Raw genomic sequence first — 27,384 nt, forward strand, 5'->3', positions numbered from 1 at the left:
TTATCCCATCAATGGTAAAATATTCTCACTCATTCACATCCATAGCTACAATGTTTTCTCCAAAGACATGTAAATACAGAAAAAGAAAACTTAGGAAAAAAATACTATTCCAAATCAAAGATTATTCTGAGAATCAATCGAAAATTAAAGAATACAGAGAACCAACCAAAAAAAAAAAAAATCTTGGGTATGAAATTATTTGCAGAAGAAACCTCTTTTGTACAAAATCACTACTTAGGTAAGAAGACAAAACATAGAATAGGCAATGAAGGACCAGAATCTGTGCATCATCAACATCATCATCATCATCATCATTATCAACAACAACTTCATCATCATCCATCAGCCACGCCCGGCGTTTCCATGCCGTTGGTTTCTGAAGTAACTCAGCAATGCCTGTGCCTGACAAGTTACAAGATTCTCCAAATAAAGAACTTTTCAAAACAATCCAAAAGTTATAGAGTAGCTGCTTAAAGAAAGTGTGCATCAAGAGGAACATGAAATTATTATAAATTTTGTACCTTTTCTCTAGCTCTAGGAGTACCAGACTGTGAGAGAGCAACAAGTGGGGGAACGGCTCCTTCTTGGAGAACCATGTTGCAGAACCGGCCACTATTGGTTGATAACTGAAGAAGAGCTGCTGCAGCGTTTTCTTTCCCTCTAGCTGAACCCAACTCAACGACTTCAACAAGAAGAGGGATCCCACCTTCTTGACCAATCGCGTTTCTTCCTTCCGGGATTGTAGCTAGATTTGCCAAAACAGCAACGGCCTTATCCACCATCCCAGCTGCTGGGTCCATAAGATCTATAAGATATCTTACAGCACCAGATTGCACAATCGTCGCCTTGTTTTCTTGATGTATCGAGAGATTAAACAATGCAGTAGCAGCGTCTTTCTTACCCCGAGGGGTACCATTACCGAGAAGATCCACAAGAGGCCCTATTGCACCCGACTGACCGATCTTAATCTTGTTTTCTTCTATCACAGAGAGGCTGAAGAGGGTTGCTGCTGAATTCTCCTTAGCTTCAGAACTACCATTTTGAAGCACGTGGATGAGCGGCTCGATCGCACCAGCATCAGCAATTGCACTTTTGTTGTTGTCATTAATAGACAAGTTGAGAAGGGCTGTAACAGCGTTTTCCTGTGTAGCTGAGTCGTTTGAGTAAAGTAGTTCCACTAATAAGATGATTGCCCCAGAGTTCCCTATGACTATACGGTTATCCATGTTGTGCTTAGCTAGTAACCTTAGTTCTGCCGTTGCTTGTCTCTGAATATCTAATGAAGTGCTTTTTAACTCCTCCACCAATTTCTTAACTTGGGTTTCGACTTCTAGAAGTTCACGTCTTGTCTCGTTCGAAGGTGCTGAAACAATCCTTGAACCAAGCCTCTCTGATGGACGTCGCCAAAACTGACCACGGTTACGTCTGTCCATAAATTTTGGTGAAAAATCTGAGAAATCTCGCCGAGGAGCTGCTGAAGTGGTTGCACCAAGAGGCCCTGATCTAATTTCTCCTGAAGCATCACTGCTGTAAGGTGTAGCATGAGCTGATTCTTCTGAATTCTCATTCACATCTGCTCTTGGAAAGTCCTCATTGGAAACAGTGCTAGCAGCAGAAGGGGACCTATTATGGTGGTTCTCAGATGTTTGTCCATTTTCCACTGAGCCTCGTGTAGTTGAAGATACAGATGACCTACCGGGTGCATCTGTCTTCAATTCTCGAGAATCGTTAGATCTATCTTCAAAATCGTTTAGTGATCCCCTCCTGGCGTCCAATCCATACCCATTTCCAGATACACTCGGTGAAGAAGCCCCCAAAGCAGAAGCAGGACGTGAAGGAGAAGAAGCACTTTCTCTTTCAATTGCTCGGCTTGAGAATGAGGGCTTCCCGATTTCACTTGAAGAAGCATCCCAATCATGTGACTTGTTGCTAACCTTATGAGCATAAACATCAGGGTTCGTGCTAGGAATGGAGTCTGTACATGATAAAAGAGGAGAAAGCTCGTTTAAACTCGTTGATTTATTGGGATCAGGCAGCTTGACATCGTTTGTCTCACACCAGTTAGCAATTAAGGCCTTCACGGTGTAATTGGGTATTAGAGTCGTATGAGTCAGAGTCTGCCGAGTCTTGGGACACACTTTTAAACCTAAATCAATCCATCTCTTGATGAAGGCCTTTTCATATGTCTGTCCTGATGACACAATCACTGGATCAGTCATTACTTCAAGTGACAGAGGACAAAAGAAGTCAGCAAGAATGGCGACACTAGATGTCTGAGTCTGTTTGATGAGAAGAAGACGCTCGTGCATGCGGTTTACAATAACAATCAGTTGGTCAAGGAACTCGACTTCTGCATTATTCTCAGACTGTTCAGCCATCTCTTTCTGCCTCTCCAGAGCAACAGCTTCAATCAGAATCTCCTGGTTTGATCTCAGACCAGTGTTCTCTCCGATTTTCACCAAGACCTCAGGGCTTGGTCCAACACCATCTCTCTGATCCCTCAATGCACCATCAATGACGGAAGAGATTTCTTCATAATTAAGATGCTTAATCTCCTCTAGACATTGCTGCAATTATGAATATTTGTAAATTAACCATTCGCATCTCCTGCAACTCAATTCAATTGCTAACGTAGAAACACACAAAGCAGTCAGCATCATTAAGATCAATCTCTTCAATAAAATCTAGAAACTGATCCCCATTTTTAGTTTCCAACCTAAAGCTAATGTTCTGAAGAGACCACGTAACCAATACAAGAATCTTCTAAATGTAAAAGAGAAGGTACCTCAAGGGAAGCTGGGCTTAGCTCATCAGGTAAATGATTCTTAGAAGACATCAGAAACTGGAAAGTATCCACAATAGTCTCTCGCATCTTCGGTATCAAAGATTCAATTTGGAGAACCTAGAGGTAGATAATAAGAGGCTAATCATCAACAAAACATTATATCAGTAATCAAAGCTCAAGCAAGGAGTGGAGAATAACACAATGGTCACTAGTTTATATCCTAAAAACCATCAGGGATTCAAAGCTAAAAGCAAAATACAACCTGAGAGTAAGAACTTACAAAATAGACTTTACTGGAGAAAGCTTGCCAACTCCTGAAAAGATCAATGGACTGATCAACATCCTGAGTCAATTCTTCAAATGCTTTAACAAGTTTCTTCTCATCAAAAACAAGATCATCAGAGTTAACAACAGCTTCTGCAATTGGCTCCAACACTCTCAACAACTCTTCAACTCTCTTATAGTACTTATCAAATGGGTCTAAATCAATATGTTTGGAAGATGACAGATTTAGAAACGACGAGATACTTCCTCGAAGAGCCTTCAACACCGATACTTCCATTTCCACCCTGTTCAAACAAACAAAAAAAATTGAAACTTTAGATTAAAAAAGGGCACCACGAATTAGCTTCCTACGAACTTAAACGAATCCGTCAAATCAAAGGAAACCCTAAGGGAAAACGCCATAAGAAAACCCTTAAATCTCCCAAATTCAAAAAAAAAAAAAAACAAAAATCGTGAGAAAGAGTCGAATTGATGAAATGGGTTTGTCGAGAAATGTAAGCAAAGAAGTTCGAGGGAGGAGAGATTAGAGAATTGGAACAGAGGAAAAGGCCTAAGTAGATAGATAGATAGATCGAGAGACAGAGAGAGAAGAAACCAATACATGCACGTGAACAGGGGAAAATCAAATCTTTCTCTGTCTCGCCGATTATAGTTGAGAGCACGTAAAAAGCAAATCTTCTTCTTCTTCGTCTTCTCTGTGTTTTTTTTTTTTTTTTGATTGTTTACTTTACCCAAAAGAAGAAGAAGAGAGAGGAAAAAAAAAAAGGGTAAGAGGAGTTGAATAGCTCTCTGTGGTCAGATCAGAATTTGCTGGCGTTTTAGCCGTTTCTAAGCCGTCTCGGACATTGTTGTCAGCTTAGTCTCCTCCTCCACTTTGTTTTTTTTTTTTTTTTTGGTTGCTTTTAGAGCCAAAATCTATATATATATATTTTTAATAGAAACTCTTAAAACTATTAAAATCAACCCTAAAATTAGAAACAAAAAAAAAAAAAAAAAACTACTTATTGACTCATATTGGTGCCCTGCCCAATGCAATTATCAATTAATTTTCCATTTCATAAACTTAATTTCATATGTAACATAGTAGAAAAAGTCATACAGCAATAATTTTGATATAAAATAGTGTAATTATGTTTAAAAAGCTTTTTTGATTTTCATTAAGTGAAATTATTTGAAGTGGTATTTAATTAATAGAAGATTTTTTACACTATATTGCTAATATATATTTATGACATAGTAGAAAATTTATATTGCAATAATTTTGACATAAAATAGTGTAATTATGTTTTAAAAGTTTTTTTGATTTCATTAAGTAAAATTATTTGAAGTGGTATTTAATTAATAGAATCTTATTTTACACTATATTGCTAATATATATTTATAACATAGTAGAAAAGTTATATTGCAATAATTTTGACATAAAATAGTGTAAATTTGTTTTTCAAATTTTTTTGACATAAAATAGTTTGTTTCTTAATTGAAAATAAATATAATGTAGGGGTTTTTTTTTGAGCAAACATGTAGGTTAAATGTGTCTTGTTATATATAATTTAATATAATGATATAATGAAAAACAGATACACATCATTAGTGCATATAAATTATAAACAAATGTAAAAGATGAAGGTTGGCTGATTTTTTCCAAAATAGCACCAAAATTAAATGCATGAGCAGAACACTTTGTATAAATAAGCACCTTTTTTATCTTCTATAAATACCAAAGAAGAACTACTGAACCTATAAAAACAATGAACTGCTTATCTTATTTTTTACTTGTTATTGTATTGTGTGCATGATTGAATAATGCAGATCTCTTCCCGAAAAACTTAGTACAATTTACGAATGCTCTTGGTCCAGAAAACATTCTCAAAATTCATTGTGTATCTCGGCTGCCATTATTTGAGACATGGAAGAATTTATAGTTTTCGGTTCGATGATAGTGTCTTGAAAACCAAATTTGATTGTGATTTATGGCAGGGTAGTCTTTATTACAAGTTTCATGCAAATTTTAGAGCATACGAAGGTCGTGGGTTTATAGTTCACAATGGTAAAAAAAACTTGGGAATATGCAGTAGATAGCACAAGATCAGAACATAATTAAGAAACTACCACAAAATGTACAGTATTGTCAGAGGTTGTTCTCTCTCTTCAATCACAATTACAATTATATCCATTTCATATATTACATGTTATTTTTCAAAATATCATGTCATTTTTTTTTCACATACTCTGTTTCTCCTCATGCATTCTCTCTCTTACAGCTTTCCCTATTATTCTTTCTCTCTCTTCTCTTCCCTCATGCTCACTCACCTTGAAACATCTGTCATTTTATTTATCTTTTTCTTTCTCTCTCACTCACTTTCTCTCTCTCTTCTCTTATATCCACTCACCTTGGAACTTCTGCTATTATTTTTTGGAACATGCTATTTCTTCGAATTACATGCAATATTAGTTAATTTCTCTTTTTAACATGTTACTGTTTAATATAACACGATGTTTTTATTTATTGAATGTTTTTTAATTTAATATAACATGTTATTTTAAAAAATCTCATGAATTATTCATTCTTTCTAATCTAACAATAAAACAAAATAGGGTAATTATGTCTTTTCACTCCACAATAAATGTGGGCCCAGTGGTATTTTCCTATAAAAACAAAAATTTGTGGTATTTTCTTTATTTCTTTCCACAATTGTGGTATTTGCTAATATTACCCAAAAAACTTTTGGGAAGCTAGAGAAGATGGTATTTACTTTATACATGGTAAAGAAATACCTAAATTAGAGTATAAATGGAGCCGTGAAGAAATTATTTAATCATATTTGTTTAAATACAGTTCTGTATCTTATGTTCTTGATTGGTTTTACTGAATAAAATTTTATAACCGCAATTGTTTTTATTACTGTTGGTAGATTAAGATATATATATTTTTGGAATAAGGATATTTTCTAATGTTGATTATTATTATGATATATAAATTGGGGAAATTCATAAATATAACTAAAATGAGCTTTTAAAAGTTAGCATTATTAGTTTTGTTTTTCATAGTTTACAAAACTAAGTGATTTTTGTGGTGATGGAAAAGTGATTGTGGTGGTGGTTATAACGCGGACTGGTTTTGCGATTATATCGTACTAGTATTAAGCCCGTACTACGTACGGGACAAAACTAATTACCTTAATTTTATATGTATAACTTTTCTTTTTTTGAATTACTGGTTAACTAAAATCAAAATAGTTGTCAAAAGTTGAGAGTAAAGAGTTAAAAGAACACAAATGAATTGGAAAAAGTAAAACTTAAATATATACCAAAAATATATTCAACATAAATATCAATAGCTGACAAAGAAAATTGCAGTTATTGAAAGTCAAACTATGTTGAACAATAAATACAAAACTGAATGGATCGGATATGTAAATCTCTGTATATTTACAAATTTTACACCTTAAAATTAATATGCAAGGTTTTTGTTGAAATTTGAAAAATGGAATTACCCTTGTTCATGCCTCATTATTGCGGTCAGCAATCTCTCTCTTCTCTTTATCATCTTCACCCATAATTGATCTCGAAGTTGAAGGAGACTGATCTCATTTTTATTTGAAAATGAAAGTGGACCAAAAAACAACATCGAAAGAAGAATTGTATATATAACTATATATCAAACATGATGGAAGGCTTGTAGAAAAGATAATAATAGAGCCCAGGGTGAGGTTTTTAAAAATGTAATAAACAAATCACAAAGAAGATGAAAACGTATAAATAGAGAAGATCGTGGGGAAAGTGGGAGAGATTTTAGGGTTGTAGGGGGTTTAGGAACTGTATTTATTTTAGGGTTGCATAATGTGCTATTTCTCGCTCAAATTTTAAATTTTTGTTTCTGCCACAATTATTTTGCAGTTTTTTGTATATAAATATTTTTTACCATGATCTCACTTTTGTTAACCAATTATTTTTCATGTTAACTTGATTTACAGTTCCTGTACACGTAATATCACTTTTTTCTTTCTTTCCACTCTAAGATCACTTAAAAATTTGTTTTATTAACATTTTTAAAAATAATAGTATGTTTTTGCTGACATGTCAAAATTATATTGGTGTACTGACTTGTGCTTTATAGGATAAAAGAATTCCTGAAAACTTAAGTGGTTCTGCGATTCTAGACCTCCTCCACTCAGTTTATTTCATTTATTACAAAAACCATGATTTATAATTTAAACAGGAAAAAAATCCAATATTTATTCAACTTATACAAAAAGAAAAATTCTAGCCTACCAAAAAAAAAAAATTCTAAATTCTCAATCTGGTTATCATTATTATAAAGTTAAAACTCCACCAAGAACAACAACAACAATAGCAGATCTTATTACTTCTTATCTTTCGTCTTTGGGACCTATCTACTGATACATAGAAGAGCCTTACTTTAACAGAACCAGAGCTGCTTTATAACAACAACACATATAATACAAAAGAGAAAGCCAAAACTCATTATTCTAAGGATCACACACGACAAAGCTACTACACTGTCTTGTTTGGTCCATTTCCTAATTGAATAGACTCTGCTTTGAATCGCCACAGAGTGAAAGTGATGCCACGAGCAATGAGGTAAAATATGAATGCACCATATGAAGCTGTGAACAAGTCACCAAACCGGTATAGACTACGCCACTAACCTCTGAGGTGAAGAACTCCAACAAGAGATAACCGTTGATCAATATCACGAGCGCAGCAACGAGCCACGCGGTTGTCTGCAATACAATGGTGAATTTTAAGCTTCAAAGATAAATCTTTAATGAAAATGTTGTATGAAATAGCCATTTTCCCTAAAAATACATGGTAAGATACACATCATTAGTGCATATATTTAAAAAATGTAAAAGATGAAGGTTGACTGATTTTTCCAAAATAGCACTAAAATTAAATGCATGAGCAAAACACTTTCTATATAGCACCCTTTATCTTTCAGATACCAATCACTCCTAAAACCAAATAAGAACTATTAAACCTATAAAAACAATGAACTGTTTATCTTATTTTTTACTTGTTATTGTATTGTGTGCAGGATTGAATAATGCGGATAACCCACCGAAAAACTTAGTACAATTGACGAATGCTCTTGGTCCGGAAAACATTCTCAAGATTCATTGTGTATCTAAAGATGACGACCTCGGCTACCATTATTTGAGACATGGAAGAATTTATAGTTTTCAGTTCTATGATAGTGTTTTCAAAACAAAATTTGATTGTGATTTATGGCAGGGTAGTCCTTATTACAAGTTTCATGCAAATTTTAGAGCATACGAAGGTGGTGGGTTTTTCGTTCACTATGGTAAAAGAAACCTTTGGGAAGTTAGAGAAGATGGTATTTACTTTACACATGGTATAGAAAAACCTAGATTGGAGTATAAATGGAGCAGTGAAGAAATTATATAATCATATTTGTTTTAATACAGTTCTATATCTTATGTTCTTGAATGATCTTAATGAATAAAAGTTTGCAGTCAGAATTGTTTTTGTTACTATTGGTAGATTAAGATATAATTTTCTTTGGAATAAGAATATTATGTAAAGTTTCTAATGTTAATTACTATTATGAAATTTATATTAAGGGAAATTCTCATAAACATAACTAAAATGAGTTTTTACAAATTCACGTTATTAGTTTTATTTTTCATATTTTACAAAATTAAAACTAAACTTTCAATATTCAAAACTAAGCGATTTTGATGGTGATGGAAATGATGACTGGCGGTGGTGGTGATAACGCCGACTAGTTCTGCCATTTTATTTTTAAATTATATCGCATCCCTGAAAACTTTAGTCAGGTTATGCGGTTCTAGACCTCCTCCGCTTAGGCCCTGAATGGAAGCAAGTAATTTGCGGAATAGAGAAAAAAAATATGAATAACGCACCTTAGTTACCAATCACCACTAATATTACATTTTTGTGGTTTTGCAAAAAAAGGAAAAAAAAAAAATGGCTGCGTTTTTTGAGAACAGAAATAGCCTTAGACCGCACTAAAACTTCAAAGAAGTAATTACCCTGCGGTCGGACCGCAATGGACAATATATATTTTATATATTATTATTTTTATTATTATTAAAATAGTATATAGCTGTTATGTTTTCTCCTACATATATATTCTCTCCGTTTCATATTAAGTGTCGTTTTAGGATTTTTCACATATATTAAGAAAATCATTAAATTTTCTATCTTACCCCTTATTAATATATTATACAATTTTTTTCTATTGGTCAATACATTAAATCAGTAGGGATAAAATTAAAAGATTTACCAAACATCTACATTGGAAATACAAAGTGACACTTATTCTGAAACAAAATTTACAGTCTAAAATGACACTTAATATGAAACGGAGGGAATAACTTATACCTAAGCTATCTATTCTCTTCTTTTTCTTCTTATATCATTGTTATATAATATTAAAATAATATTGTCTTTTAACTTTATTATTATTGGATAAATATTGAAGAAGAAACATGTAATATTTTGGTATATTATATTTGTTAAAACATGTTATAAAACAAATTGTTTCTTAATTTAATAACTTTTTTGTCAAAGAATTTTTTTTCATTTCATTTTCCCTAAATATAAATTTCCACAAACCAAAATTGAGCTTTGTATATATTACACATAATAATTTATAATTAAATTAATTATTTATATTATTTTGTACCGCTTATTTTAAACCGCACATTTTTTCACCAATCAAGTTATATTCTGGACCGCTTATTTACTATTACCCGCACTTGTCCCGCAAATATATTTCTCCCGCATGAACCGTACCGTACTACTAAATTTTTTGTCCCGCACAACAAAATACGCAGTCACCATTCAGACCCTTAGTTTACTTCATTTATTACAAAAAACCATGATTTATAATCTAAACTGAAAAAAAAAAATTATCCAAGTTACACAAAAAGAAAACACTAAATTCTCAATCTGGTTATCAATATTATAAAGTTAAAACTCCACCAAGAAGAACAACAACAATAGCAGATCTTATTAATTCTTATCTTTCGCCTTTGGGACCTATCTACTGATACATAGAAGAGCCTTACTTTAACAGAAGCTGCTTTATAACAACAACACATATAATACAAAAGAGAAAGCCAAAACTCATTATCCTAAGGATCACACACGACAAAGCTACTACACTGTCTTGTTTGGTCCATTTCCTCATTGAATAGACTCTGCTTTGAATCGCCACGGAGTGAAAGTGATGCCACGAGCAATGAGGTAAAATATGAACGCACCATACGAAGCTGTGAACATAGTCACCAAACCGGTATAGACTACGCCACTAACCTCTGAGGTGAAGAACTCCAACAAAAGATAACCGTTGATCAATATCACGAGCGCAGCAACGAGCCAAGCGGTTGTCTGCAATACAATGGTGAGTTTTGAGCTTCAAAGAGGGATCTTTAGTGAAAATGTTGTGAAAAGAGCTAAATCGACAAACCTGGTACAAAGGACCGATTTTGAAACTACCCATGATCTGTTCCTTGGAAACCAAACACAGCAAAGGAATGAGTGCAAATGGGATTTGAATAGACTGAAGCACGTTAAGCCACTCGTTTAAAACATCAAGTGTAGCTTCTGATGAATCAAACACTAGAGCGACTATAATAGTTGGAATGATAGCACAGCTACGAGTGATCAAAGCTCTCAACCACTTCTTCATTTTGAAATTAAGAAACCCGCCCATGATGAACTGTCCTGCGTAGGTACCAGTAATGGTACTGCTTTGGCCAGCAGCTAACAACCCGATTGCCCAAATGTACAGTATAGGGAACACCCCACCTCCATATTTGTCTTGAAGATACTGTCCCGCGTTAACAAGACCAATGCTATCAGCAAGGTCAGTGTTGTAAAACCCTTTAGCAAAAACCGTTGTGACAAAGAGATTGATCATAAAGGAGACAAAAAGAGCAATCGTGGATTCGATTGTGTAGTAGTTTAGCGCTTCTTGAACTCGGTACTTCTGTCGCTTGTCGACTTCTCTAGATTGTACAAGAGCTGAGTGAAGAAACACATTGTGTGGCATTATAATACAACCCACAACTCCAACTGCTTTCTGTATCGTTCTTGAACTCAGCTTTGGTACCAATATGCCTGCAACAAGAAAGAAAGCTAACTCCTTTAGAAACTTAAATTTATGAGTTTCTAAAATAAGAAATTGGATAAAAAGGAGAACAAAGAAAGCCTAACCAATGAGTAGCTCAGAGCCACTTGGCTTAGCTTGACCAAACATCCAAGCAAATGAGACTGCCATTGTAGCAATTAAAACCGCAAACACTGCCTCTAGCTTCCTTATTCCATAGTTCTCAAGAAACAAGAAGACAAAACTGTAGCCAAAACAAACACACAAATGAATCAGTAACACAAGGAGACACATAACACGAAATGAGAACAATCCATAGATTAGATTAGCTAAAACCATCAAAACTGTAAGCAAAACTCATCATATTAACCAAATAACCAAAATGAAAGTAACATAAGCAATGGTCAATTAACACAAAATATTAACAGATCATTGATTAGATTAGCCAAAGTGCAATTAGACACACAAACAAAAAGACAAAACAAAAACTTTGACCAGAATCAAAGACTCAAAGAGAAACAGAACAGAACAGAACAACAGATAAAGTCATGTCTAAAGATGAGATTTTTATTAAAGAAGAATTACCAATCAAGAGCAGTGATAACAACACCAGCCCAAAGAGGCAAAACCCCATTACTGAGAATCTTAATAGCAATAGCACTACCAATAACTTCTTGGATATCAGATCCAATCAAAGCCAACTCAGCCATAACCCACAAAACCATCCTAGCCCAAGTGGGATACTCATCACGACAAAGCTCAGCTAAGTGACGACCTGTAGCAACACCAAGCCTCGCTGACAAAAGCTGAACCAAAAGACCCATCGCTGTTGCCCACATAAGTAGCCAAAGCAAAGAGTACCCAGCAACCGCACCGGATTGGAGATCTCCTTCTAGGTTCCCTGGATCTAAAAACGCAATGCTCATCAAAAACCCAGGTCCGGTGAATAGCCATAGCTTCTTCCACGAGAACGGTGGTGCGCCGCCGCATCCCACGCCGTGTTCTAGATCGTCCTCGTCTTCTTCACGCACGATGTGTACCTTCTCTGTTTCTTCGTACGCTGTCTCTTCTTCTTCTTCGTCTTCCTCGTTGATTAGAAGTGGCTCGTTGTTCTCGAGTTGTGCCATTTTTTTTGTAAGATTCTCTCTGATACGTTTCAGTTTCAGTTTCAGTTTTTTTTTTTTTTTTTTTTTTTTTTGTGTGTGTGGTTTTCGAGGGGCTTTAAGCCTTTTAACACGTTATTCTTGCTTTTTATAGGCGAAGGCCATTTTGTCTTCGAGGGGTGATTTTGTGATTTTTTCTTGAATTCTATAAAGTTGTTATTTATTAAAAATATGTGTTACTTAAATTGATAATATTAGAAGTTCACTAAAAATCATGTGTTATTGAATTAAGAAATATTTTAATTAACTCTTGGATTATAGTATTAAAGTTTCATGTTATTGGTAAATTGACTTTTTAAAATATTTTGTTTATCAGTTCTCCTTGCAAGATCGCAACACACGTATACATAACGAACATTTTCTATCTACATAATGGAATAACTTTTGTTTGGTGTCTTTCCCCTTTTCACATTAGATAGTTAATAAGTCGTACGCAACAAAAATATATGAAATGATATAAACTTAAAACATTTACACCAAAACAGAATAAAACCTATTCATACCTTATAGTAGTTGACGATTCATATATGCATTGATGATTGGAGTTTGTTATTCTCGTACCGTATTATATTAAAAAAATCAAAAGGTTGTATAGTACTAGTTCCTATTAAAAAAACAAAGGTTGTGCGGTGCGTATCATGCGAAATAATGGTCTACTTATTACTTATAGTTGGTGACGTGGTAAGAACGATGGAGACTGTGCCATGTCATGCGAATGTGGGGAAACCACAAGGTCCACAACCCATAGCAGTCTAGCAGAGATTAAAATTAAAGAATAAAGATGGTTGGCTTCTCTTTCTTGTTTTGTTTTCCATACATTTGCAACCAAAAATAAATAAATAAAATCCTAAAGCAACTAATTTTTGTAAAAAAATTCTTGCTAGTCTGTCTTATCTATTATGAATACAAAAGATCGAATTTTGGCCATTTTCTTTATATCTAAATAACTGGTTCAGTTTTTTTACAACCAAATTACAATGAAATTTTGAAAATGATGATAGGTAAGTACGTAATTGAGGATTTTTAACTAGTTTTCGACTAATTTAATTTTTAGTGAAATTGATTAATAATATGTAACTTAAATTGCTCATAAATTACGTACAAACCACTTATATAACTATTTACCGAATATGTTGATGGTTAATGTATATATATAGATATAAATATCTTAGGTTTATATAGTGCTTACGTGATCATCAAAATACGTGTGAAAACATGCCAACATGTCAAATTGTCAATATTATTATTTTGTTTTTGTCAAAAAATTGTCAATATTATCGTTCTATACCAATTCATGTTTTTGCATGAAGTCGAATAAAAAGCCAAACGTTTGTGGAGTCGCTACTTTCTAAACCAACAGATGTCGTCCATCTCTCAGTTTCCTCTTCGTCGTTTCTATTAAGGTTTTTTTTTACTTTTTTTCTTTTTAATATTGTAAAGTAAATTTGAGTGTTAAAAGATTATTACACTTGAAGTCATGACCTAGAAAAAAAAAAAAAACTATTTCGTTTTAAAAAGTATGTTCATTTAATGGTTGGTGGCTTGGTGCTCTAATAATTATTAGTTGAAACTGAAAGTGATATACAACATACAATTCTCTGCCGAAATTATAGTTTTGTTCATATTTTGAAAAAGAGTCATAAAATCATCTTCTGTCTATAATAAATTAGTATTTTGATATTTTCACACAAAAAGTTAATTTTTTATTTCTAATTTAATTTATAATTATTTTTTGGTGAAAAACAAATATAAACCACTGCATAATATGCTACATGGAAAAAATGTAAGTAGAAAAATCATTTTAGCTTTTTAATCTATAAAACTAATTTTTTTTTAAACACATTTTTTTTTTCAAAATATCAATTTATTGAAGACAGAAAGAGTACTTTTTTACGGACTATTTGAGTAATTCTTTTTTAAATAGAGATACTATATGTAGTGGGCTTTGTTTAGAGTCGATGTGCAGACAGCCAAATTCGAAAACAGGAATGGATGGCACAACTTTCAAAGTGCAAAACCACATTTCCCAAGCTGCTCAAAGATATTATCCTATCTTATGTTTCACTTTTCAGAAGGGAAGATAAATGAATCTTTCTAAAACATACAATTCCATTTGCTAAAAAACAAGAACACACTGCGTTTTGGAAGTTTGGAGAAACATATATATGTACGTACGCTTGCTTGAAGATTTTTACAAACATATATAAGTTTGGATCGAAATACCAGAGCAAAACAATTTGGGATTTATATATCATGAGTAAATTTTAAACAAGTTGAGACGCGCAACTCTTTTAGTTTAAAGGTGTTTTGGTTATTTTTTATTTTTTTCTCTAGTCTTGCAAAAACGGAAAAGTTATTGCCATATACTTAACTTAAAAAGAACTTTATTAAAATTATTACTAAAATTTGGTTATTTATCCAAATATGTGTAAAAACTTATAAAAATATATAAAGACTATCTTTATATATGTGTTAGATATATATTTGATAAGTATCGTATCATAATATTCTGGTTTCAGAGATTTGCGGAATGGTTTAAAAAAAATAATTTGGCCACCTATGTCACCAAGGTGCACTTATATTTTCGGTCAAGGGTCCTGAGAGAACTCCAGAGTTAAGCGTGCTTGAACTGGAGTAGTTTCAGGATGGATGACTTTCCGGATAGTGATTGTTGGAACTGTGTGAGTGAGGATAAAACACAGGAAAAGATCATGTGGTGATTTGTAAGAACGGTAAACAAGTCTTTAAAAGACTCTCAAACGTAGCAAACCGACCGCCTGATATAGGTGGACCCACAGATTGGGAGTAGACATGAGGCCCACTAAACGAGGTAGACCCATGGGTCAGGAGTGGAAAAGGAGCACACTAAGCAAGGTGACAGTCGGGACGTTACAAGTGGTATCAAACCCGAATCCAGATGAGTGTGGAGTCGAATGGATTCACACCTTCGGGGGTGGCGGTCTTGATGCGCAACGAGGACGTTACGATCTCTTAGTGGGAGTGAATTGTGACATCCCGGTTTCAGAGACTTGCGGAGGGGTTTAAAGGAATTGATTTGGCCACATATGTCACAAAAGTGCACTTTCGGTCAAGGATCCTGAGAGAACTCCAGAGTCAAGCGTGCTTGAGCTGTAGTAGTTTCAGGATTGGTGACCTTCGGGGAAGTGATTGTCGGAACTATGCGAGTGAAAACAAAACACAAAAAAAGATCATATGGTGATTTGTAGAGACGGTAAACAATTATTTAAAACCTCTCGGACGTAGCAAACTGACTGTCTGATATGGATGGTCCCATAGACCAGAAGTGGACGTGAGGCCCACTAAACGAGGTAGGCCTATAGGCAACAAGAAAATCCAGAAAGAAGATGAAGAACAGAAGAAGAATCCATGAGAAGAAGAAGATGAAAAACGAAAGATGCGGATCCAGAAAAAAGCAACAACAAAAGGAAGATGAAGACATTGTCGAAGAAGAGATATTGTGAAGAAGAAGAGTCAACAGAAAGAAGAAAGTCAAAGAAATTGCTTGAGGACTCATATTGGTTTTGCTGTGATGGGCTGCAGATTAATTAGGGTCAAGTAGCTTTAGTTTGTCTAAGTCCTAGTTAAGTTAAAAACTAACGGGGATTATCGATTCTATGATTTTAATAGATTTAGAAATTCAAACAAAAATTATGTGTTATTCAATCATTGATTTTTAAAAACTTATCAAAATTATGTGTTATTGGTTCCATAATTTGTCAATACTTGTTAAAATTTCATGTTTTCATTTAATGATTTGATTTGTTTTGTATTTCAAAATTCACTTTATGTTTTAAATGAATTTGAATAGATGTGAAGTGAAAAATAAAATGATTCAAATCCAAGGATAAAACATATTATTTTTAAATTTATACCTTCTGATTTTTATAATATTACAATTCTATATGATTTTACTAACCATTTATCTAATAACAATCTCTTAAGTCTTAGTTAATGTTTAGAGTCTTAAGTGTAATTGTTATGAGTTGTTGTAATAGTGGCTTGTGTAAGAGAACCTATGTTATACGTGTTAGAAACTAAAAATGTAGAAATATGGTTGCATGTGGCGGGTGCAAGTAGAAGATGACGTAGTATAAATAATAAGTATGTGTGTGTTGTAAGAACCATCCAAGTGATCCAAAAAATAATATAGACAATTAAGGGTTTCTCTCTTCTTATTCTATCTCTTTGTGTTAGAATGATTATCAAAGAGAAAGAGCAGAGCCGGCCCAAAGGCCAAGTCAATGAAGCATCAGCTTGCGGCCTTATATATTATATAGCAAATTCGGCTTTATTTTCTTAAAAGCTTCGTTGGTCTAGTGGCATTAGGAGTGTTAATGTGTCTCACCCATCATGAGTTCAAACCCCTGTACAAGCTTATTTTCTTTTATTTTCAGTCCATTTTTTTCCTTTGATTGTGGCCTCCAAAAAGTTAGCGACGGCTCTGAGAAAGAGTAGATAGAACGTACGAGAGAACAAGGTTCTCTTTGTGCTTGTGTTTAAGTGAGCGATATCGAGAGAAAACAAGGTTCTCTTTGTGCTTGTGCATAGCCTCTAAAATTTAAAGTTATTGGCGACTGCTTCATTCGCTTTATGGCAGGACCGGCCCTAAGAGATGGTGAACCTCTCAAGTGAAAACAGAGGAGAATCCAAATATAAAATATTAACAAAAAATATATTGCTTTTTTACTACACATCGGTGATAAAAAAATTGGTAAACATATTATAAATATGGAAAGTAAAATAAATATATTCACAGATGTATTTACATATTCGTATAATTACTTTCATATTTGTTCCGAACAAAAAATAAGAATTACTTTCATATTTGTAGTCTTGATAGTTATATCAAAAGAAAAAAAAGTCTTAGGAATTAAATTTTTGTATTTAACATATCTGGTCAGTTTATAAGAGGTTACGGAATGGTATAGTCTATTAGCAGTATGGTAAGTTTATAAACGGCAAGTGATTATGACTATGTTGACTAGCAATAACTAATAATTAGTACTTGACTCGAATTGGTTTATATATAATGGATCCACAGCATTAGAGAAATATAAGTAAAAAACATGATTTTACAGTTAGTGCTCGTTGTGACGTTTTATCTGCGTTCATTGCAATTGGCCGAAGGATACATTGATGTGAGATTGATCTATAACTTCTACTTTGTCTTTTCTTTTCTTTAAAATTTGATACTTTCGTTTTTAAATAGTTTTGTTTAAAAAATTTGTAGTCAAGTTTACAAGATTTCGATTGCATTCATATATACAAACAACCAGCTTTCCAACATCCACTGCTGAAACACCACAAAATTCAGGTATAATGGTTGACTTTTATTTAAATAAATGTGGGAAATATTTTCGAAAATTGAGTATAGTTTAATGTAGTTTTTTAAATCATTTTGATATGATACAGGAAAAATTCAGTTCAAATGAAAACTTTAGTAAAAAAGGGAAATATAAAACAAATGATCAAAGTTGTCCAAAAGGAACAGTACCAATTTTAAGACAAAGAAATAGTACTGAGAGTGTCCATCTTAATACAGTCGGGTATCCTGGCCAACATGTAAGTCTTCTTTTTAAAAAATTATTCCATTAAAAAATCTCATATAAATTGTTAAATTTATTAACATCTCAGTTTTTAAAGGAAAATAAAGTAGTAATAATACTTTTGCTATTTTTCTAATGCTATGAAGCATGGAAAATATTTTTAAGAAGTCGACTTTTATTTCATGTGTACAGTTTGCAGTAATCGAAACCGTTTTGAGCAGGAGCATTTATCGAGGTGCAGAAGCTGACATAAGTATTCACAATCTAACTGTTCAAAATAATCAGTATTGTAAAAGTCAGATTTGGTTAGAGAATGGATCTCGTAATCAACTCAATAGCATACAAGTTGGTTGGGCAGTAAGTAACTATCATACCTTATACAAATCAATTTACAATTAGATATTGGATTTAAATTATTGAAAAGTTTGCATAAACATAAATATATTATCTGTTCATCTCACACATAATTTAAACTTATATTTAGGTGCATCCAAGATTGTATGGATACAGTTCCACACGATTTACAATATACTGGACTGTAAGTACATAGTATTGATAAAAAGTTATGTTACATAACATGTTAATAATTCGTTCTTGTCGGCCCTTCTCTAACGTCTTCGCGTATTAAAAAGCTATATCTAACTACTAAGTGTGATTTGCTCTTTCTTTCTGAAACTCTAAACAATAATGATGTAATATATAAGCTTAAGGATGATCTAGGTTTTTCTAATGTTTTAATTCAACCCCCTCAAGGTAGGAGTGGAGGTTTATGTTTATTCTGGAATGCTAATGTTGTTCTTTCCTTGATCTCACAAGATGAGAGACTTATTGATGTAATGGTGGATCATAATAATATTAAGTTCTACTTGTCTTGTGTGTATGGTCACCCTGTCTCTACTGAAAGACATCATTTATGGGAACGATTTGAACACCTAGCGATATCACGTAATGAACCATGGATACTAATTGGAGATTTTAACGAAATTGTAAGTAACAGAGAGAAGATTGGAGGTCCTCTTCGAGATGAATGGACATTCCGTGATTTCAGACATATGTTGGCAGTGTGTGATCTTCAGGACATACGTTCACGAGGGAATACTTTCTCTTGGGTTGGTGAACGTCACAACCACACGATACAATGCTGCTTGGATAGGGCTATATTTAACTCACCAGGGTCTGCCTTCTTCCCAAATGCAGAAGCTCAGTTTCTTGATTTTGCTGGTTCAGACCACAGGCCTATTCTACTCGACCTCAATGATATAATAAGACACAAGCGCCAAATTTTTTATTTTGATAAACGTCTTTTAGACGCTCCAAACTTTCAAGAAGTCGTTAAAGATGGATGGCTCGCGAGTGATGAAAATGCAGACATTCCAATCACTGAGAGAATTAAAAACTGCAGACGCAGTATGGCAGCATTAAAACGAGAACATCGACTAAATTCAGAGGAACGAATCACTAATCTTCAAACAAGATTAAACTTTGCAATGGAGAGTTTCAATCCACAGATACGGAATACTATTCCTTTTTTGCAAGATGATCTAACTAAGGCTTATAGTGATGAGGAGAAACACTGGCAACAAAAGAGCAGGAATCAATGGATGACTTCTGGAGATCAAAATACCAATTTTTTCCACGCTTGTGCAAAAACAAGATTTGCAAAAAACTGGATCACTTCTATATCTGATGACCAAGGGAATTTATATCAAGGAGATAAGGATATTGGCGATCATGCTCAAAGCTTTTTCTCAAAAATATTTGAAACAGCTAATCATCAAGTCACACCCTCGGTGTTTGCGGATTTCATTCCCAAAGTCTCTGATGAGGCAAATAAGAGACTAACACGAGTGTTCACAGGTGAGGAGATATACGATGCAATTTGTTCAATTGGTGATGATCGAGCACCAGGACCAGACGGCTTAACTGCAAGATTCTACAAATCTTGTTGGGAAACAGTCGGACCACAAGTCATACAAGAGGTGCAAAGTTTTTTTGAAACTTCAACATTGAAACAGAGCATAAACCATACCAACATTTGTATGATACCAAAAATTGACAATCCTCAAACACTCTCAGACTACCGGCCAATAGCATTATGTAATGTGCTATATAAAATAATTTCTAAATGTTTGGTTCATCGTTTAAAACCACACCTTAACGACATTGTTTCCGAATCGCAAGCTGCTTTCATTCCAGGACGTTTAATTCAGGACAATGTGATGATTGCACATGAAGTAATGCATTCTTTAAAGGTCAGACCGAGAGTCTCACAAAACTATATGGCTGTCAAAACGGATGTCACTAAAGCATACGATTGCGTGGAATGGAACTTTCTGGAAACAACACTGAATCTATTTGGCTTTTGTCCAAAATGGATTAGCTGGATTATGACCGTAGTAACTACTGTTAACTATTCAATCTTGATAAATGGTGCTCCCTATGGTTATGTTCATCCAAATAGGGGTATCAGACAGGGTGATCCACTATCACCATACCTCTTCATATTATGCTCAGACATACTTAGTCATCTAATCTCGTCAAGCGTTAACGATGGTGATCTTAGTGGTATACGTATTGGAAACGGCGCTCCATGTATTACTCACTTACAGTTTGCTGATGACTGTTTATTTTTCTGCAAGGCAAATAAGAAAAACTGCCAATCTCTGAAAGATATTTTTGACGTTTATGAGTATTATTCAGGACAGAAGATAAATACTTCAAAATCAATGATAACTTTTGGCAGCCGAGTTTATGGACACACTCAAATACGTTTGAAATCTATTCTTGACATCCCAAATCATGGAGGAGGAGGGAAGTACTTAGGTCTACCTGAGCAGTTCGGTCGAAAGAAAAAGGAGATGTTCGAGTACATTGTTGACAGAGTTAAAAAACGCACAAATTCTTGGACTGCTAAGAAACTATCACCTGCGGGAAAAGAGATTATGTTAAACTCTGTAGCTTTATCAATGCCGGTATACGCTATGTCGTGTTTCAAGCTTCCATTAGGAATCACTTCAGAGATTGAATCACTTTTAATGCAGTTCTGGTGGGAAAAGAACTCAAATCAACGCAGTATACCATGGATCGCCTGGACGAAACTACAACATTCGAAAAGAGAAGGGGGTCTGGGATTTAGAGACTTAGCTAAATTCAATGATGCACTTCTTGCAAAACAAGCGTGGAGATTGATTCAAAATCCTAATTCTTTATTTGCCCGCGTAATGAAAAACAGATACTACCGAGAGGAATCAGTTTTAGATGCCAAACAAAGGAAGAAACAATCTTATGGCTGGTCATCTATTTTAATAGGACTGGATGTCATTAAAAAGGGTTCAAGATTTATTGTGGGGGATGGTAAATCCATTCGTATAGGTTTGGATAATTTTATAGAAGAGCACCCTCCACGATTAGTTCAAACTGTACCTTTGCAATCAGAAACTACTCTTGATCAATTTATTTCTACTTCTGGTGAAAGTCGATACTGGGATAATCATAAACTCCTTTCATACGTATCCCAGGAAGAGCAGGTCATAATACAAAACATTCATCTCTCACAAGTACCACAACCGGACAAATTAATTTGGAACTATACTAGATCAGGTGAGTACACAGTCAAGACAGGATATTGGTTTGTTACACATTACCCTTTCGATCCTGGAGTAGTCCTAAATATTCCTCATGGTTCAGTGGAACTTAAGAACAAAATATGGAAGCTACGGCTGTTACCAAAGATCAAACACTTTTTATGGCGTATTCTATCGCAAGCAATACCAGTCACCACAAGATTAAGTACAAGAGGTATGAATATTGATCCTCTATGCCCGAGATGTCATCAATCTGATGAAACCATACACCACGCTTTTTTCTCGTGTCCCTTTGCCATGATGGCTTGGAGATTTTCTTGTTGTTCTTCCCTAGCCGTCACTCATCTACAATCCAATACAGAGGACATTATTGCACAGCTACTTAATAGTCACACGCAGATTTCCAACCTGTTTGATTATTTATTACCCTTTGTTTTACTCTGGCGGATTTGGAAGGCGAGAAATAACCAAGTTTTCAATAATTATCGAGAAAGTGTCTCAAAAACAGTCTTACTTTCGAAATCTGATACAAAAGAATAGATCAACAGTCTACAACATATATCTTCACCATTATCTAATGCACGTACGAATATAACATCGTGGCTTCCACCGTCTCCACCGATCCTTAAATGTAACTATGACGCGAGTTATGATCATCACACTCATGAGGCTGTTAGCGGATGGATCTTCAGAAATTACAAGGGAGAGGCTATTGTGTGGGGTGCAACAAAATTACATAATGTTCGATCCTCTTTACAAGCAGAAACAAAGAGTTTGCTTACTGCAATACAACAAGCATGGATCCGCGGGTACAAGGAGATTGTATTTGAAGGCGATTGTGAAATCTTAACAAAAATAGTTAATGGTGACATAATGGATATATCCCTAAGAAACTTTATTCAAGATATCAGAACCTGGACTTCCAAACTACAGAAAGCTACTTTCAGTTTTACAAAGAGAGATTGTAATAGGGTAGCACATGCTTTAGCTAAATTTGGTTGTATAAATTGTCAATATTATTGTGACTCTGTACTAAAGCCCCCATGGCTAAGCAGCACACTTTGTAATGATCCAGTTTAATCAATATATATTCATTTGCGAAAAAAAAAATTCGTTCTTGATTACACCAATAAAATGGAACAATCAGTTTGCCTTTAATCATTTTAATTATTTGCATAATATTCTGCACCTTTTTTTTCTATTAGAGCGATGGCTATAAAAAAACGGGATGTTATAACACAATATGTCCGGGCTTTATAATTGTATCACCAAATCCCTCGATTGGAAGCATTTTTAGTAAATCCTCTATCTATGGTGGTGAAACAACAGTTCAGTTCACGCCGCAAATTTTTCAGGTAAACTTTTCTTTGACTTCTTTCTCTCTCTATATATATATAAATATTTTATTTGACATAAATATTGAGAATCCTCCTTTTAAGGCCAAAGTATCATTTTTTACTTTGAAAAATAAACATGCATATACCTGGGATCGAGTTCCGATTCCTACGAATATAGGAATTTGGCTAATGGATTGGCCAGTTGTGGTCCAATGGTTGACAAAAAAATGCATATACATAATATATTTTTGTTGATTGTTTTATTTTCTTAATTTTTTTTTATATAGGATGGTTTTACTGGTAATTGGGCATTAAAAGTAGAAGATGAAATAATCGGATATTGGCCTAAAGAGTTGTTTACACACTTAAAAAAAGGAGCTTCGTTGGTACGATTTGGAGGAAATACATTTGTATATCCGGATGGATTCAGTCCTCCAATGGGAAATGGATATTTTCCGGTTATTAACTTTCAAAAGAGTTCAAGTTTTGTTCATGTGAAGATTATAAATTCGAACTATAACAGAATTAATATCAATCATCGGAGGATAAAAAGTTATACAGACTCTAAGTGTTTTAGAGTAATATATTGGGGTTATAGCAAGACAAATGGTGTAGCTTTTTCTTTTGGCGGACCGGGTGGGTATTGTGGTATTTGATGATTTTCAAATATTTGTTTTATGGTATTTTTTTATTGAATTTTAAGGAGTATTTTGCATATTAATTTTAGATTTTATTTGATATTAAAAAAATATATTGAAATTTCACTCACTCGATCTTACAATGCAATTTTTTCCGCCTCTTGCAATGCAATTTAAAATTTTATTACATCATATAAAATTTATATCTTACTGAATATCAAATAATAATAAAAACATAATTAGCATAAAAGAATTAGCTGTTAAAAAAAGTTTTGATACATGTAAATAGAATAATTGATTGATTGACACTCTTAACTTAATATATTACAATAGTATGTTTTTCTTTTGTTTTTTTTTTTTTGTTAAGGAGAAGGAAGTTATTCTTGTTTTGGTGTTATTCAAGTAGGATTTTAAATACTTTGTCAAAATCCAGGGGTTTTTGAAATTAAATAACTTTATAATTATTTATATATTGTGCCATTTGAAATAAAAATCTAATGGAGTTTTATGAGTAAATTATTATAATTTTAGAATCAAAATCCAATAATATACTGCTAAGAATCCGCACAAATGAGGTTTTTTTTATAAATAATATCAAATGTCAAATCTGAAAGATTGTAAAACCTAGATAATTTTCTTTAAATCCATTAGTATATGAAATATATTTTTTTTGTATGTTTTCTATTTTTTGATTAAGGGAAAGAAATTTATTTTACTAACATAGAAAACCAAACTTTATAATAAGATAAACGATAAACCATCTCATTTGCACATTTTTTTTGTTTTGAATATTTCTTTAAACAAAACCACAAATGCATATTGTTAGAGTTCGAAACTTGATTCAAATCGTATTGAAATACGGTTTCTACTTGGTTTCATATTCTTAATCTTATAAATAGAAAAGTTTAACGAAAGCTAAAAATAATCGATAACCTATATATAGTATAATTTGAATTCTAAAGTAATTTTACTGGTATGCATGCATAAATAAACTTCACATTCTTCGGATTACATTACTTATTATTTATTACTTAGAAGTCAGACAAAGGAGGGAGAGAGTGAGTAAACATTGATCGGGTAAACATCCGTACACCGGACTTATTGTACGACTTACAAACTCTAAACCAAAACAAAATCTTCTCAACGACGGCGTTCTGGTGACCAATGTGGCAAAGCCGGGCTGAAATGTGTTGATACAACCCTCGAGTCAAGCAGCTCTGTGATTGGTGTAAAGCTCACACACCTCGGTACCTTGTACTGATTGATCGATGCACCTCTCGATATGGCATAGTCCATGAGCTCCTCGAACGTTCCATTCTTCACCACACGTATCTCGAGTGGTCCTATCGACTTATCCGCAACCCTACTTTGTCTATACACAGAGTTCAACGACTCCTCCATTTCCAAGCAGCACTGAGCCATGACCTCGTCACTTGGAGGCTTGGTTTGATCTTTCACTAGAAGCTCCCAGTAGATGACATAATGGCCAGGTATAGTCTTTGTCTCTGCGTAGCTTGTGTACTCGATCACGCGGGTTCCTTTCTCCCCAAGTAACACCGATGCATTCTCAACAGCCTTTTGAAGCTCAGCTTCATCAGTTTTATCCGACTCAATGCTAAGCAAAATGTTCTTCCTCCGCACAAACTTGAACTGTGGAGCGGAATTGTAGAATCCAGTCACCTGAAGGATATCACCAACTCTATAACGGTTAAGCCCAGCATAGGTTGTGATCACAAGCTCGTACTCTTTCCCGACTTCGACATCAGCTAGCTCCACAAGTTCAGATTGTTCTGGTTCCACTTCATGAGGGAGAAACTCGAAGTAGGCCATGTTAGGCATAATGGTGTAAGAAACTTCGGAAGGTTTACATATTGGTTTCATGTTAATCCCGAAGTAACTCTCGGACGAAGCATACATCGTGCAAGCCATAGGTAGACCGCCGCTATAGTACTCAAGCATCGGGATATACTGAGCCATGGCTCCGGTAACGATGACGTCAAGGTATTTGGTGTTAGGCCAAATCTTAGTAATGATACCTTCCCAATTATCTTGACAACAAACCGAAGTTATGAAATCAGCCAATTCTTGGTCAGGTTTGGTCAAGATCTTGGACATGCTCTCTTTGATCGCCGGGTCAGAGATTCTCGAACTTAGGGTTCCGGTTGAAATATCGTCAGCGAGTTCTTTCCAATTGGTTTGAAGGAACCCTATGGCACGGAGGAGACCGGAAGCGAAGACGGCACCGAGACGGAGGACTTCGTGACGCATGAGGAGACCACAAAGCATCTGAGAGTACATGCTTTGGGAGGAGTCGGGACAAAGGATGGCTTCATTAGGGCTCGTGTACACGTTGTACGGATCGTAAGGACGTCTCTTGAATTGTTCGCTTTTGTAATAACTCGTGAGCACTGGACGTGCCGGTAATCCACCGGGAGTCTTCGATTCAGCCTTCACAAACAAAAAGTATAGAGCCTTGCCTTTGTCTAATCCAGGCACGTAGCTGTAAACAATAAATTACTATTAGTTACCATAATATTAATGTTTCTTTAATAGTTTAGACTGTTAAATTTGATTATTGCGAATAAAATGAAGTAACACTTTAAAGGATAACTGAAAAACAAAAGCTCTAAAACAGTCTTGAATGTCTTAAAAATTAAGTATATAAATAGATAAATTTCTTTAGACTTTAGAGTTTCAAATTTAAATTTAGCAGTTAGGGTTTAATATTTATGATATACGGTTTAGACATTCAGATTAAGTTTTCACAGTTTAAATTATAGTACGTGCATGGCGTTTAAAATTTGAATTGGATTAATGTGTTCTTTTTTAGACTGTTTTCATATTCTTGGCATGCAGCTATATAGAACCACAAGATATAAATTAATTGAAAATCAAATAAATATAAAATTTAACTTACAGATTCATCACAGGCATGAGAAGACTGTATAGAAGCTGACGTCGGTCCATGTCTTCGTCAATGGTGGGCATCAACTTCCTTTCACCAGCAGATGTCCCAGAGCTGATTACAAAAAGATGAATAAATTATAACTAAATCTAATTATAGAAACACAAAAAATAATTTTACATTTGTGGGTTATGTATAATATACCTTGTTAGGAACTCGGTAATAGGGTGAGAAGACAAGATCATAGACCGGTCACCATTGGCTATACGTTGAATCTCTGGTTTAAGGTCATCGTAAGTAACCACCGGAACTTTGCTCTTAAATGTTTTCCTGTCGGTGAATCCCTTAAGGCCGAAACGTTTCAGGTACTCAGTCTCCGAGTTACGGCTCAGTATCTCTCTGATGACTTTCTTCTGAACGAAGTCGACGTTACGTGTCATCTCTTCAATGAACCTGAGAGCCTTCACGTCCTTACCGGACGGTGAGTAGTTCACTGGAGATCGTAGAGCTGAATCAACAACAGTCATGATTGAAATGTTAAGAGTGTTTAAAACGTGTTTTGGTAAGTTGAAAGTATAATTAGACTTTGTTTTGATGAGGAGATATGAAAACTCGGCGAGGATGGGGAGGTATTTATAGTGGCAAGAAGGAAAAGATCACGTCAGCGTAGTTCCACGTTGATATAAATGTGGGCTCGGTTTGTTATGGCTAGACCGAGACAAGGGGACAAGAGGGGACAGTTGACACGTAATATTTGGCTAGTTTGGGCAGACATGTTGGACCCATATGTCTGTGCCACGTTGGTATTTTGCTGTGATTGGGCAATTTATTGTCATGACCGTAGCAGCTAGGCGTCAGCCCGTACGTACCACGCGGTTCCCTTTTATTTGGCTTGTGACTCTGCCTGTCGCGGATAGTGACTGTCAATACTACTTAATAGCTTATTCGATTCCCTTATAATCAATGGTAATGACGTCGTCAATTTGACTTATCAAAGA

At 34.4% G+C, this 27,384-nt stretch overlaps 4 protein-coding genes and 1 pseudogene across 6 annotated transcripts; 2 read left to right on the forward strand and 3 right to left on the reverse strand.

Moving 5' to 3' along the window:
* Positions 1-4,213, reverse strand: PUB4 (RING/U-box superfamily protein with ARM repeat domain-containing protein). 3 transcript variants are annotated; one of them, XM_087464425.1, is made up of 5 exons: positions 3,672-4,213; positions 3,066-3,354; positions 2,786-2,902; positions 522-2,567; positions 1-402 (listed from the first exon to the last, which is right to left on the reverse strand). In XM_087464425.1, coding segments are annotated over exons 1-5 (2,514 nt in total). In that variant the 5' UTR covers positions 3,674-4,213; the 3' UTR covers positions 1-342. The 3 variants fall into 3 exon arrangements, with proteins under 3 accessions (XP_087320551.1, XP_087320552.1, XP_087320553.1); XM_087464426.1 differs by having other exon boundaries at positions 2,786-2,923; positions 3,672-3,867; XM_087464427.1 differs by having other exon boundaries at positions 522-2,626; positions 3,672-3,858.
* A 3,853-nt stretch (positions 4,214-8,066) lies between these two features.
* Positions 8,067-8,574, forward strand: LOC104715911 (S-protein homolog 11 pseudogene; annotated as a pseudogene).
* A 1,448-nt stretch (positions 8,575-10,022) lies between these two features.
* LOC104713758 (metal transporter Nramp3) lies at positions 10,023-12,476 on the reverse strand. Its single transcript, XM_010430957.3, has 4 exons — positions 11,778-12,476; positions 11,300-11,436; positions 10,551-11,203; positions 10,023-10,471 (listed from the first exon to the last, which is right to left on the reverse strand). Exons 1-4 carry the CDS (start codon positions 12,317-12,319, stop codon positions 10,268-10,270), a joined length of 1,536 nt encoding a protein of 511 aa, XP_010429259.1. The 5' UTR covers positions 12,320-12,476; the 3' UTR covers positions 10,023-10,267.
* A 4,966-nt stretch (positions 12,477-17,442) lies between these two features.
* On the forward strand, positions 17,443-23,499 carry LOC104715912 (protein neprosin-like). Its single transcript, XM_019230096.1, has 7 exons — positions 17,443-17,514; positions 17,607-17,690; positions 17,789-17,938; positions 18,115-18,279; positions 18,407-18,460; positions 22,712-22,861; positions 23,131-23,499. The coding sequence occupies exons 1-7, from the start codon at positions 17,443-17,445 to the stop codon at positions 23,497-23,499; spliced, it is 1,044 nt and encodes a 347-aa protein (XP_019085641.1).
* A 930-nt stretch (positions 23,500-24,429) lies between these two features.
* Positions 24,430-26,986, reverse strand: LOC104713759 (indole-3-acetic acid-amido synthetase GH3.3). Its single transcript, XM_087467797.1, has 3 exons — positions 26,591-26,986; positions 26,399-26,500; positions 24,430-25,981 (listed from the first exon to the last, which is right to left on the reverse strand). Exons 1-3 carry the CDS (start codon positions 26,911-26,913, stop codon positions 24,622-24,624), a joined length of 1,785 nt encoding a protein of 594 aa, XP_087323923.1. The 5' UTR covers positions 26,914-26,986; the 3' UTR covers positions 24,430-24,621.
* Positions 26,987-27,384: the final 398 nt, after the last annotated feature.

Source organism: Camelina sativa, chromosome 9 (genome assembly GCF_030686135.1).
Source record: "Camelina sativa cultivar CO46 ecotype springtype chromosome 9, ASM3068613v1".
Taxonomy (NCBI): Eukaryota; Viridiplantae; Streptophyta; class Magnoliopsida; order Brassicales; family Brassicaceae; genus Camelina; species Camelina sativa.